The sequence below is a fragment of the Drosophila kikkawai genome, chromosome 2L (assembly GCF_030179895.1).
Source record: "Drosophila kikkawai strain 14028-0561.14 chromosome 2L, DkikHiC1v2, whole genome shotgun sequence".
Classification (NCBI taxonomy): domain Eukaryota; kingdom Metazoa; phylum Arthropoda; class Insecta; order Diptera; family Drosophilidae; genus Drosophila; species Drosophila kikkawai.
The window spans coordinates 24650361-24662525 of NC_091728.1; the positions used below are offsets into that span (position 1 = coordinate 24650361).

The 12165-nt window shown below is 44.3% G+C and overlaps 6 protein-coding genes across 7 annotated transcripts; 4 read left to right on the forward strand and 2 right to left on the reverse strand.

Annotated features, from left to right (window-relative positions):
• Nucleotides 1–2788: 2788 nt before the first annotated feature.
• Got1 (Glutamate oxaloacetate transaminase 1) lies at nt 2789–6390 on the forward strand. The gene is made up of 4 exons (XM_017172444.3): nt 2789–2991; nt 4808–4915; nt 4990–5063; nt 5125–6390. The coding sequence occupies exons 1-4, from the start codon at nt 2883–2885 to the stop codon at nt 6076–6078; spliced, it is 1245 nt and encodes a 414-aa protein (XP_017027933.1). The 5' UTR covers nt 2789–2882; the 3' UTR covers nt 6079–6390.
• Nucleotides 6391–6515: 125 nt separating this feature from the next.
• Nucleotides 6516–7266, forward strand: LOC108078536 (DNA-binding protein SMUBP-2). Of its 2 annotated transcripts, none has more exons than XM_017172447.2 (2): nt 6516–6659; nt 6720–7266. In XM_017172447.2, the coding sequence occupies exons 1-2, from the start codon at nt 6653–6655 to the stop codon at nt 7205–7207; spliced, it is 495 nt and encodes a 164-aa protein (XP_017027936.1). In that variant the 5' UTR covers nt 6516–6652; the 3' UTR covers nt 7208–7266. The 2 variants fall into 2 exon arrangements, with proteins under 2 accessions (XP_017027936.1, XP_070139920.1); XM_070283819.1 differs by having other exon boundaries at nt 6554–6655.
• A 79-nt stretch (nt 7267–7345) lies between these two features.
• Nucleotides 7346–8094, forward strand: LOC108078534 (UPF0598 protein CG30010). Its single transcript, XM_017172446.3, has 2 exons — nt 7346–7483; nt 7541–8094. The coding sequence occupies exons 1-2, from the start codon at nt 7346–7348 to the stop codon at nt 8039–8041; spliced, it is 639 nt and encodes a 212-aa protein (XP_017027935.1). The 3' UTR covers nt 8042–8094.
• On the reverse strand, nt 8037–9115 carry peo (pendolino). The gene is made up of 4 exons (XM_017172445.3): nt 8935–9115; nt 8810–8874; nt 8648–8751; nt 8037–8594 (listed from the first exon to the last, which is right to left on the reverse strand). The coding sequence occupies exons 1-4, from the start codon at nt 9018–9020 to the stop codon at nt 8115–8117; spliced, it is 735 nt and encodes a 244-aa protein (XP_017027934.1). The 5' UTR covers nt 9021–9115; the 3' UTR covers nt 8037–8114.
• A 200-nt stretch (nt 9116–9315) lies between these two features.
• Ntmt (N-terminal methyltransferase) lies at nt 9316–10376 on the forward strand. The gene is given in 2 exon segments (XM_017172436.3): nt 9316–9807; nt 9809–10376. Coding segments are annotated over 2 exon segments (837 nt in total). The 5' UTR covers nt 9316–9409; the 3' UTR covers nt 10248–10376.
• Nucleotides 10377–10457: 81 nt separating this feature from the next.
• Nucleotides 10458–11955, reverse strand: DCTN2-p50 (dynactin subunit 2). The gene is made up of 3 exons (XM_017172435.2): nt 11791–11955; nt 10792–11713; nt 10458–10728 (listed from the first exon to the last, which is right to left on the reverse strand). The coding sequence occupies exons 1-3, from the start codon at nt 11824–11826 to the stop codon at nt 10544–10546; spliced, it is 1143 nt and encodes a 380-aa protein (XP_017027924.1). The 5' UTR covers nt 11827–11955; the 3' UTR covers nt 10458–10543.
• Nucleotides 11956–12165: the final 210 nt, after the last annotated feature.

Below are 12165 nucleotides of genomic sequence, written 5' to 3' on the forward strand. Positions count from 1 at the left end.
AAGCTTATTATATCAACAGCCGGTGTGTCTACCTCTGTAGAATCGTATGACTCCAAATCGCTGTCCCGATGAGATCCGAGATTCGGCGCCATTTCGAGCGAGTGAGAGTGGAGAGAGAGAGAAGAGTCAGCGCCTACGCTCTCTGTTATCGCCGGTATCAGCTGGATTTATTCAAAGCTCCCACTCTTGAGACTATATATTTAGGCTGTTCATGTGCACATACATATGTAGTGGTGACACGTGTTATATGGAAGGTTTTGAGATTTTTATTTTTATATTACGTCTTTGGCAATAACAAATTATTGGTCTGCCTTATCAACGGCGGGCGGGCCCAACTGGAATGATGTTGCGTATGGGCGAAGGCAGATAAATATATAGCGATAATGTACCAATGATTGTGTGTTTACCTGTTCCTAGGAAACTATGTTAGTAAGTTCCCAGGATGTAGTCGAAAAAGGAATAGGACAGAAAATCAATAGTGATGTTTAAAAAATTGGCTGTAAATGGCTAAAAGAGTTATGTATGTACCTAAATATTAAATTTAGTCTTCTGCAATATAACAAACTTACTTTAGAATTTTAACTAAACGTGTACTTAAAAAAATAAAATGAATTGGTCAAAATTTGTATTCGAAAATAGGTCATAAAAATTTCGTTATATTGCCGGCAAGCAAAATCTATTCAAAAGCCTCTTCAGTTCTAGAACTTTGAACCCCAAGAAATACAAAAATATAAAATAAATAAATAAATGAGCTAGCTCAAGATTAGATTAGAGAAATCTAGCAACTAATTGGGACTCATACTATCTATATAAAGAAGATTCCACACATCTGCTGTTGGAATATAGTGGTTTGCTTTCGTATTGGAGTGCTGATAAGAAGGGCCACGCCTCCGTCTGAATGGAAATCTTTCATAAATGTTCAACCTGTTATCAAGCCAGTGCTGTAAATATAGCCAGTCAGAGCTAATTTCTGGACATGCCGTATCTTATCAGTACAGAATACCACACCTCTACTTTGCCTATATGTGGGTGGGTGTATTTTGTTTGACTATTTCAAGTTTCTACCTATAAAGTATAGGTGATGAAAGTTTAAGATATAGGACAGGGTATCCAAAAGTCGAAAGGTTATTGAAGATCTCAAACTGATAGCTTCGCCTATCAAAATAAAATAAAAACAGTGGCAGCCTTCTACACGTGCCACCGAATTTGGCGCGCCGAATCCTACATGCACACTAGATAAGGTTTAAAGGCGATAAAACACTCTTCAGTGTACATATACTATGATACATTGGACAAGGTAGCGAATTCCACAATTCAAAAGAACCAAAGACCTTTTCCAATCTTATCAATTTCCTTCCTCAAACAAAACCTATATTAGAATTGGTTAAGACAGCAATCTCTATAAGAAACCCAATATAACTTTATTCCTTTCTACACGCCCAAGGTCATTGGCTTACCCATTTTAGAAAAGTCTTGAAGAAGCTTCCGCAGGACGAGGCCTCGTTATTCCTTATTTCATCGGTGTAAGGAATGTCAGGGCGCCTTAACAGTTGTATTCCAGCATGGCGATGGCGAGCTCCTCTACCAGACTCTTGCTCTCAAATATCTTGGAGTAACCTTAACAACGCCACAAAACGGGGGTAGTTAAGGGGATCAAGGCCTTGGCTATCAGTTTGGCTTGGCTCCTTAACCCCTGAAATAAGTTTTCCCTGAAAACAAGATTGCATTTACCAGCAGATCCATGTAGCATCTAGGTTTACAGAATAGCTTATACAACAAACATGAACAAAGTTAGAGTGGCGCAGGCACAAATTCTGAGTAGGATTTCCGACGGGGCATGGTACATCAGTACCATAGTACTGTATAGAATAGCAGTATAGCAGTCAGAGTTTTCAGAAGACTATATGCAAAGTTTCATTCAGACTGAGAGACTAGCTTACGTAGAAACGGACAGACGGACAAGGCTAGATCGACTCGGCTGTTGATGCAGATCAAGAATATATGGTCGAAAATGTCTCCTTCACTGCGTTGCAAACTTCTTTTTTTTTGGTAAAATATGGTACATATTCCTATGGACCTAGACTATTTACAGATATTTACAAACTTTTTACATGTTTACAAAGATTAACGAATAACACGGGAAGACTAATCGCAGGGGTGGAATCTCTCGAGCCTTCTAAGAGGTTGCGGGTCAGCCAGCCTGCTAGCCAGCGGATTTGGGTGCGCCTGAAGCCTGTCCATGTAGCGACTGCTGTGATTATTTATGAGATCGCCCACCGGAACAAGGCGTAGGTCGTTCTGGATAGCCTGGTTAGTGACATACCAGGGAAGCCCGGATGCCCGTCGAGCAGCACGTGCCTGCACCACCCTCAGCCTGTTTATCTGGTGCCTGGATGCGGTACCCCATACCTCAATCGCATACGTCCACGTTGGTGTCAGAATTGCCTTGAGCAGCAAAACATTAGACGAAAGCTGGAGGCTTTTGGAACTCAGGAGCCAATCGAGCTTCTTTAATTTACGAATGCACTTCGCTCTGATGTGGGTGTTCCATATGAGACGGTGATCTAGGTGTACACCCAAGTAGCAGTGCGAGGTGGCGTTCCTGATAGTGTCTCCATTGAAAATGTGGACGATGTCGGTTGCAAACTTCTGACTAAATTTATAATACCCCTGCAAGGGTATAAAAAGGTAAAAATTCGTTGCATACTTTCAAACGCAAATATCGATAAGTCCCAGCAATCGAAGCGAAAAGCTTTTCTGCTGGCGTTAATGCGTTTTCGTTAAACAGCCACACTGTTTCTAGCTTTTGCCGACACTTCCAAAATTAAATTATTTGTTATTGTCGCTCACCCCGTTCGGTCTAGTTTGTCGAGTTTGCCGCGATGTCTATCTATGCCGACGTAGAAAAGGGACCTGCCATCGAGGTGTTCGCCTTGACGGAGGCCTTTAAGAACGATACCCATCCCAACAAAGTCAACCTCTCGGTGGGCGGTAAGTGATGAATTTCAATTGTGCCTGCAAAAGAGCATGTGTGCAGTAGCGAGATGTGTGTGTTACTTGCTTGGGTGCCATTGTATGGGGCTCAATTTGCTATCATTTGTTAGTTGGTTCGCCCTTGCACTTCCCCCCGCCGTCGCCCTGGACACCCCTTTGCAATCATTTCCGCTGCCACCCAACTTTCAGCCCGCCCTCTCTGCTGGAGGTCATTTGGAAGTCAAATTGGCATATGAATTGTTTTGCTTTCTCCGTCCTTTCCTGCCCAGATTTCTGCATGTACATATGTACATATATGCGTTCTAATTAGAGAATGACTTCTAAATAGTTGTGTGTCATCTATGACGGAAGCTGAATAATAATTGCACTCTAAATAAAATAAGGGAGACGGGATATAAATTTTTACAAAATCATCTACATTTCAGAGTCAAAATAGAGATAGAGATACAACGAATTAAGAGATATCTTAGGTTTATTTAGTTTACTATTTGTAAGCTTTATCATCATACAAATAATTAATAAATAAATAAGGTTTATTTATTTTACTAATTTTTAGCTTTATCATGTTTTGATAATATTTTTGTTTATTTAATAGATAAATACAGATAATATTTATGTCACATATTTCCTCTTGCTAAAGAAGTATACTTTTTGTTTAAACAACTTGATAAATTGTTGATTATATATATCTGTATAATATAAATACATATATACTTTAAACATTTAATAAAATCATATATAGTATGCTTTTGGCCTTATCAAAATACAAATTTTAATGTTTTTTAAAAGTCAATTAAGTTGAGTATTATCAGTGAAAATAGTCTTCCTTATCATTCGTTTGCAATGTCACCCCACCTTGACCCACAAGTTCGGCAATCTGTTTTCCTTGTGAACTATAGGGCATTTCTAGTTCGACTTTCTCCCTCTAAATTCTAGTTGACGTCAGCTAACACAATATTTATGTAGCTATAGCCCATGTGTACGACGGATGATAAGAGCCCCCCCACTTGTGTGAGGACTTTTTAGCGAATACAACAAACAATAAGCGCTGGCGTCCAGCCACAATCTCGAGGCGAGTCGCCTCAAGAGCACCTCTTTTCACCTCTTCTAAATTTATGTATGTTATTGCATAATTTGAACAACAATTCCCACCCAGCGACACTGATAATTATTCTGCTTTTTGTTTGTTTGGCAGTCATTAACCTTTTCAAGCGTGTAAAGTTGTTTTTAATTCATAGAGAAATGACATGGAATTGAAGTGTGAAAGAAGTTATAAAATTATAATAAGCCACCTAAAATATTTATGCAGATTCTTTCTTGAGTTATACATTTCATCAGCTTCATTTAGTCTGACGAAAAGATCAGTTCTCGGGGGAAATAAAACAGGTTTTTTGGGAGCCGAGTTCAGTGAATGATCGCGACCTCGGCTATTACTTTCGAAATTTCTCACAAGTTTATTATTCGATTCGTTATGACTTTTGTTTATAGTCATTGTTTTTTCATGTTTACCCTGTTTCTTTATAATGCTACAAATTTATAAATACTACCCGACGGACCAATTCAGTCAATTGGTTTCAAATAACCCGGCGAGCTGCTGCAATAAACGAATAATAAATTTGGCCTAGAAACAATACACAGGAAGGAACACTATCAGATTCCGTGCAGCATTACGGATTGATTAGGCTTGTTGGGTCCGCCAAGATAAGGGTTGAATATTGTACGGATTTTAGCACTTTAACCGATGGATCTCCTTGGCCACTTCAGCCGATTACGATAGTTACTCATATGATCTAATGTTTCTTCTTATTTACAGCTTACAGGACAGATACCGGAGTTCCATGGGTGCTGCCGGTGGTGCGCAAAACAGAGATTTCCATTGCCAGCGATGTGTCTTCGAACCACGAGTATTTGCCAGTGACTGGTAAGTAAAATAGCAATTTAAAAAGATTTAATTAAGAACCTCAACCTCATCTTATACTACATTTTCTTAACCAGGTCTGGATACGTTCACAAAGGCGGCAACGGAATTGGTGCTGGGTGCCGATTCCCCTGCCATCAAGGAGAATCGCGTATGTTTAATCCTTTCATCAAATCGATAATCTCACCTAACTTATGGAATCTTTCTCGCAGGCCTTTGGAGTTCAGACAATTTCGGGTACCGGTGCTCTGCGTGTGGCCGCAGATTTCCTGCACACCCAGCTGAAGCGGAATGTGGTCTACTACTCCAATCCCACATGGGAGAACCACCACAAGATCTTCTCCGACGCTGGCTTCACTACGCTCAAGTCGTATCGCTACTGGGACCAAAGCAAGCGTCAGCTGGACTTCAAGAACATGGTGGCTGATCTGAACGAGGCTCCCCCTGGTGCAGTGATCATACTGCACGCCTGCGCCCACAACCCCACAGGCATTGACCCCACGCAGGACCAGTGGAAGGAGCTGGCCACTTTGATGGAGAAGAAGAAGCTCTTCCCTCTATTCGATTCCGCTTACCAGGGCTTTGCCAGCGGAGATCCGGACCGGGATGCCTGGGCCGTGCGCTACTTTGTGCAGCAGGGCTTCGAGCTTTTCACCTGCCAGTCCTTTGCCAAAAACTTTGGCCTATACTGTGAGCGTGCCGGAAATCTGACGGTGGTACAGCAGCATGGAGCCACCAAGGCAGCCGTGCACTCACAGCTAACGCTGCTCATCCGCGGCCAGTACTCAAACCCGCCCGCCTACGGAGCCCGCATCGTATCGAAGGTGCTCAACACACCGGAGCTGCGCACGGAGTGGATGCAGTGCATCCAGAGCATGTCTAGTCGCATCCGCGAGATGCGGACGGCGCTGCGCGACAAGCTGGTGACATTGGGCACACCCGGCAACTGGGACCACATCGTTAACCAGATCGGCATGTTCTCGTACACGGGACTGAACGAGAGTCAGGTGCGCGTCCTTATCAACGAGTTCCACATCTACCTGTTGAAGACCGGCCGTATTAACATGTGCGGACTGAACACCGGAAACATTGAGTATGTGGCCAAGGCGATCCATGCCGCTGTCACCGGGGCAGCTACCCCCTGTCCGTGCGACAACAAATTGTAATCAATCAACGATCAGGCCAGAGGTTTACTGAATATAACGCCCGCATCAACGATTATCTGTCTGCACCATTAGCATTTACTTCGGAAACCAACAGAAATTGCAATTATTAATCGGTTATACGCGTCTTTTACATGGATAAATTATACACTTTAAATGGTATGAAATATTGGAAAGTTAACACAAATTGAGCACGTTTAATGGCCGTCATGGATATTGGTTAAATAACGATGTTTGGCTGGATAGCTAAATCTTTATTGACTTGTATGTAGTCCTTAGTTACAACGACAATAACATTACTAAAGTATTTCATAAGGAATTGTGTTTTTATCGGAAGTGGGATGAGAAATTTTACAGGTTTTCTGGATATGTTTTTCATTTATACAAACTGATGACCTTTGCGTTTATATAAATTAAGTTAATTTGACAATGAAAGTTTTTGTTTTTTTAAATTTAAACATTAAACCTATCGATAACTCGATTGTAAGTCAGCTGCAATCCTTCCTAAAGTGTCATCCCTAAGAACCAAATTGAAATGTTTATAGTCAAAAATTTATAAATACTCGTATCTTTTTCAATGGCAGGTGATTCCATAATACGAAACAATTTAAGTTTTTTAAAATAAAGTGAATTGTTTCCCTCAGCCGATCCGAACAAACCCTCCACTTCGACGCAAGCGGACGAAACGCCACTGTTTCCTCCTGCGAAACCCGGAAAACGAGTGGACTATGGAACAAACAACACATTGGAGCTGCTGGAACGAATACCCAGCCAGGTGGTGAACCTCAAGCTGGACGACGTACTCACGGCGGTCAAGGAGGTGGATAACCTATGCGACTATCCCCGCTGCAAGGCCAAAACGAGCCTGATGGGCCAGGACTGTCAGCACTGCAAGAAGAGATACTGCTTTAAGCACGGCTTGCCGGAGGTTCATGGCTGCGGCGAGGAGATCAAGCGGGACGAGCGCAAGAAGTTCCTGCATCCCAAGCCGGCCAAAACTATCCGCCAAGAGGAGGATGTGAAGAATGCCAAGAAGCGACTGGATGCCAAGTTGAAGGATATGCAGGTGGGCCGCATGCAGAAGGCCACCGGCGGCGGGAGCGGAGGTTCAAAGAAGAAAAAGGGAAAATAGGGGATTTCTGAAGTAAATTATAGTTCAAAAAGCATAATAAAGTTAAATTACACACACAACCTCACATCAGCTGAAGTAAACAAAAGTCAGCTGTTTTCCGATGCAAATTCCGAAGCGCAGTTATAGAATTTAATAACAATGTTTATCAGGGCCCTGATTATCCCAAAAATAGTGGGTTTTACACGACCAAGCTTCCGAAATGTTCAATATACTCAAGGTCAGTCGCCAGAGCCAAAAATTCGGGAGTATTTCTATTACATCGACCACGAAGGAATGGTGAGTCTGGCATACATACCGAAAATGACTTTAAAATATTCAAAAAACCAATTGTAGCTATTTCTAGACGACGCCAAGATGAAGAACTTCACCAGTTGCTTCAAGGAGAAGGACTTCCTCAAGTTCTTTTTCAACCGTGTGCGTCTGAACAAAACGAACCGATATCAGAGCGATTTCCCCTATATCTCGCTCTGTGGACGCGAAAGGAACTTCATCCGATGCGATGATACACCGCTTGTGTTTACGGAACAACTGCAAAAGGATGACAACGAAGTTCTTAGCTATGCCCATTCGGGACAGGTGCTTACCCTGCCCTACGAACCCCACAAACTGTACATGGACCCGAGGAATGGAAGGGTCTACCATCCAGCAACGCCACAGGTGGGTGGCATCGGTCTGGTACGCTCGAAGTTGGCCATAGAACTGAGCCAGAACTTTGAGTTTCCGCCTGGACAGGCATCTCCCACGCACTTTATGTGGAAGGGTGAGCGCTTGAAGCTGGAGAACGACTGGGTTAGTGAGACCCAAAGGTTCCCCATGAACGAGGAGTGTATATAATTGAGTAACTTTACTTCTTTAATATTGAGACAACATTACATTTCGAATTCCTATATCAAGTGTATTATTGCTTTTACTCAATGCTGAGGGGCTTAAACTCGCCCTCCTTTACCCACGACAGTCCGGTGGCGTGTCCCCCGTTTGTCTGCTGCGACGTGGCCTCCAGCTGCTTGCTCTTGCCTGCCTTGATGCGCTCCAAAACCGGCCCATGTATATCCGGCTGAAACTTTTCGAATACTATATAGTGCGGATCCTCAGTGGGCGGAGTGTCGTAAACGCGGTCCTTGCTCTCCTTTATGTTCTCCTGCACACGGGCGGCAAACTCCTCCCTATTTGTCATCAGGAGTTCAGCAGCCTCGTTGTTTTTCAACATATCCGCTTCAATTCCCCGGATACTGTCTACTGGGTCGGAGAATATGGCCTGCATGTATTTGAGCAGCTGCCACAGATGATCCTCGCCGCAACGCCACTCCGGGAAGGCGTGACTGATGTCCAAGCTGTGGGTGTAAGGGCAGACATGTGGATGCAGTACATCCTGCTGGAATATCACGGTCTAAAAGAAGATTGATTAAGTTAATATTAGGATTCAGGTAGGTGCTGACTCACTGGAAGACTTTTGTCGTCGGGAAACCGATCGGGCAACAGAACTGAGAACCGAAAGACACTCTCTGAGTAGAAGCCCTGGCGTCCAAAGAAGACACCAAACCACACTGGAAAATGGAATAATTTAGCAAGGGCTCCCATGACATTATACTCCGCAATACTAACGCAAGGAGTTGGCATAGCTGGGTATCACATAAATGCCACTCAACTTCTCCGATTCAATCATTTTGCTGAGAAAGAACATTATTTATAGACTTTTGCAAACAGTAATAAGTGTCCAGGAAACTCACTACTCAGCAAGTATTTTATACTCCTGCTGGATGGTGGTTATTAGTAATTTGTCATCCCTCTTATTGGCATCCAAGTCGAGCGTCATCTTTAATAAAATAATCTAAACACAAAACTTGTAAAATAAACAAAACGAAGAAAATTGTTTTTATCGAACAGCTGTTGGCTGCAACTCTGACACATATGGTAAAAAAAGCGCAGGCTGGTCACATTACTTTTTTGATTTCAGTCAGAAGGTTTTCCGAGTTCTTTTCTTTTGAAAACACATGTCTCTCATGACTGAAAAGCTTGGAGCTGAACGGAGAAAACAGGAAAACAAATTTTAAAGGGTCATTTGATCTTCCCATCTGCGCTTTCGCAACTTTTTCAAGCCGCTACGCCTTTTTAGGCCTTCAGAGAGGCGGTCACACTAAGTAACCTAAACAACAAAAATAAAAAATAAATTAACAAGCATGCTTTTCAAATCCTGACAAAGCCATGTCAATCACATTCGAAGGAGAGCTTTCAGACAAGCTGCAAGTCATGGAAGTGAACAAGGACGCAGCAAACCAACTCCAGGAGGCGGTACCCCAAGACGACAATAGCAATTTGCCTGCGAAATGCGAGACAAAGTCTGCTTTTGCTTCCTCCAGCAGCAGCATCACAAATAACTCGGGCCCGGAGCCTGAGTTTTACAACAAGGCGCAAAAGTACTGGGCCGAAGTTCCTGCCACAGTTAATGGAATGCTCGGCGGCCTCGGTTACATCAGCGCCATTGATATACAGGGCTCCAGTGTCTTCCTGCGCGAGATTCGTGTGCCGGGCACAAAGCTGGCCTTGGACTGCGGCGCTGGCATCGGCAGGGTGACCCGTAACCTGCTCATCCCGCGCTTCTCGCGTTGATCTAGTGGAGCAGGACCAGGCCTTTGCCGAGAAGGCTCGTGAGTACTGCTCCTCGGATGAAATTATTTCCGGACAGGTGGGCGAGATCTACAACGTGGGCCTGCAGAAGTTCACGCCCACGCAGCAGTACGACCTTATATGGAGCCAATGGGTGCTGGGTCACCTCACGGACCGCGATCTGGTGGCCTTCTTTCGCCGCATTAAGCAAGGACTGGCGCCTGGCGCCTTCTTTTGCCTCAAGGAGAACGTGAGCAGCTCGAAGAAGACGGTGGAAGATGAGGAGGACTCGTCGGTTACCCGCCCCCTTGAGCAGTATGAACGTTTCCTTAAGGAAGCCGGGTTTCGAATTGTGCGTAAAGTTAAGCAGCAAAACTTTCCCAAGGGCCTCTTTCCGGTTTACATGATTGCCTGCAAGACCATCTCCAAGGACTAAATTAGGTACGATCTAACTAAAATATCAGAGAAGCAAATCAATGTCACAATTACTAGCTAGTCATAAAAAATTGTATCGTTTTTAGCAACGAATAAATAAGCTTGTGCAAGCTTTTAGTAGTTCCTTAAATTTCTGAATGGTTTTATAGGAACTACTGTCATCCAAACGGGAGCTGAAAAAACAAACATTTCTTCAGAGGAGAAGCCATAATTTACTTTTTAAAAAAGAATCGAATGTAGTTCCCTTTATTATACTTTTCCATAAATAATATCTATATGTAATACGCCTGTCTTCAATTATTTAGCTGAGGAAATGGCCGTCACGCGCTGCTCCACTTTAGCCACCTTGCTATTGATGGTTTCCAGATTCTGGGCAAAGGTCTCCTGTACAGAATGCAGCAGCTCCTTGTTGTTCACCAAGCTGGTGGTTATGGTTCCCTGCTTCTGCTCAATCTCAGCTATGATCTTGGCAAAGTTGTTTGCTAATGGAATTTAATGATAAGTACATATTTAAGTGAACTACAATTAGAGTAATATACTCTTACCATATTTATGAAGGGCCTCGAGGGCCTGCATTCGCTCGATGACGTGCGGCAATATTTCCACTACCGGCTCTGTGCGCTTCGCGATGTCGTAGAGCTCCGTGATCTTCTGGTCCCGCTTGGCGTCCTGGGCACTTCCACTGGACTTCTCGGCGATGGCGTCCATCTTGCCGGCCAGCGAGGTTAGGCGCTGTTCAATGGTGTCCAGCTTTTCTGGCTGCAGCAGCGCAGCCTTTGTGCTCAGTTGGCGGACGGCCTCCAGCACATTATTGGTGTTGGTGGCGGCAGTAAGGCGGCTCAGCTTGTCGGGCTGGGCGCCCACCACCTTCTCCAATTGCGAAAGTCTCTGCTCCAGGCTGGCCACGCGCGCGGTGGCCGCCAAGTCAGTGCCGGGCGTAGGGATGGCCGTCAGGACTCCAGATTGCTTGAACTCCTCCACCTGGCTGATGAGCGCCTTCACCTGCTTGCTGTTGGGCACCTGTTCCTTGCCCAGTACCTGCTCCAGCTTGAGGGTATCTAGCACCTTCTTGGCCGTAGTGATGACAGTGGCCACGGCATCGTAGGACTGCTTCTCCTCGTCGGCAATCTTCCGGTCCACCTGTAGGGCAGCCACCTCGTTCAGCAGCTCGTTCATCTCAATCTGCAGGCGCTGGCACTTCTGCACGGGCGTTTCCTTTTCGCCCAGGCCCACCAGTTCATAGTCACCCGAGCCGCGGGCATCGTATCCCCGGCATACGCGGCGCCCGATGCGGTCCGTGAAGTCAACACTGCCTTCGAGACTGGCTCCGCTGAAACGCTTGTGGGCGGCGCTCGGCGAGATGTGCAGGCGCTCAATGGCCTCGTTCTCGGGCTCCTCCTCGTAATAGTCGGATGTATCGGGTTCGGCGTCATCGGGAGTTTCATATACGTCCGGTTGGTCATAAGCCTAATTGGGAGAACATTAAGCAATAGAAAAAAAGGTTGCACGTCACTGCCAGTGTCTGTGGCATCTCTCCCACTTACAATTCCGGGCAGGTTCTGAAACTTGGGATCGGCCATTACTGTAGGCACTTCGACGGCAATGTCCTAGATCCTTGAGCGAAGAAATAATGGTTAATTTTTGCCAAGCAAAATCCTTTTTCGCAAAATGCAATCTGATGTCATAAATGATAAGACCGTTTTCAGTGGTAATTATAATGTGCTAAAGCGTCTATGCCAGTTGGTATTTGTTAAGTTTGGTATTTTTTTAAAACACGACCACCGTTATAATTGAAACGAGATAATAATAATTACTACTTAAAACAAGTAATTAAAAAGGTATAAAAAACAGATAAACATCAAGTTTAAATTACATTGTGACCACAGAGCCCGTAGTGGAACTTTTACTATGCACTTGCC

Bases quoted from the DNA above. Each gene is read 5' to 3' on its own strand.
- Got1 (XM_017172444.3), top strand. From the start codon at position 2,883: ATGTCTATCTATGCCGACGTAGAAAAGGGACCTGCCATCGAGGTGTTC. The intron at 2,992-4,807 runs GTAAGTGATGAA...TCTTATTTACAG, and splicing joins AGTCAACCTCTCGGTGGGCG to CTTACAGGACAGATACCGGA. The intron at 4,916-4,989 runs GTAAGTAAAATA...TTTCTTAACCAG, and splicing joins CGAGTATTTGCCAGTGACTG to GTCTGGATACGTTCACAAAG.
- LOC108078534 (XM_017172446.3), top strand. From the start codon at position 7,346: ATGTTTATCAGGGCCCTGATTATCCCAAAAATAGTGGGTTTTACACGA. The intron at 7,484-7,540 runs GTGAGTCTGGCA...AACCAATTGTAG, and splicing joins ACATCGACCACGAAGGAATG to CTATTTCTAGACGACGCCAA.
- peo (XM_017172445.3), bottom strand. From the start codon at position 9,020: ATGACGCTCGACTTGGATGCCAATAAGAGGGATGACAAATTACTAATA. The intron at 8,752-8,809 runs GTTAGTATTGCG...TCCATTTTCCAG, and splicing joins CAGCTATGCCAACTCCTTGC to TGTGGTTTGGTGTCTTCTTT. The intron at 8,595-8,647 runs GTGAGTCAGCAC...ATCTTCTTTTAG, and splicing joins CCGACGACAAAAGTCTTCCA to ACCGTGATATTCCAGCAGGA.
- DCTN2-p50 (XM_017172435.2), bottom strand. From the start codon at position 11,826: ATGGCCGATCCCAAGTTTCAGAACCTGCCCGGAATT. The intron at 11,714-11,790 runs GTAAGTGGGAGA...TCTCCCAATTAG, and splicing joins TTCAGAACCTGCCCGGAATT to GCTTATGACCAACCGGACGT. The intron at 10,729-10,791 runs GTAAGAGTATAT...AAATTCCATTAG, and splicing joins CGAGGCCCTTCATAAATATG to CAAACAACTTTGCCAAGATC.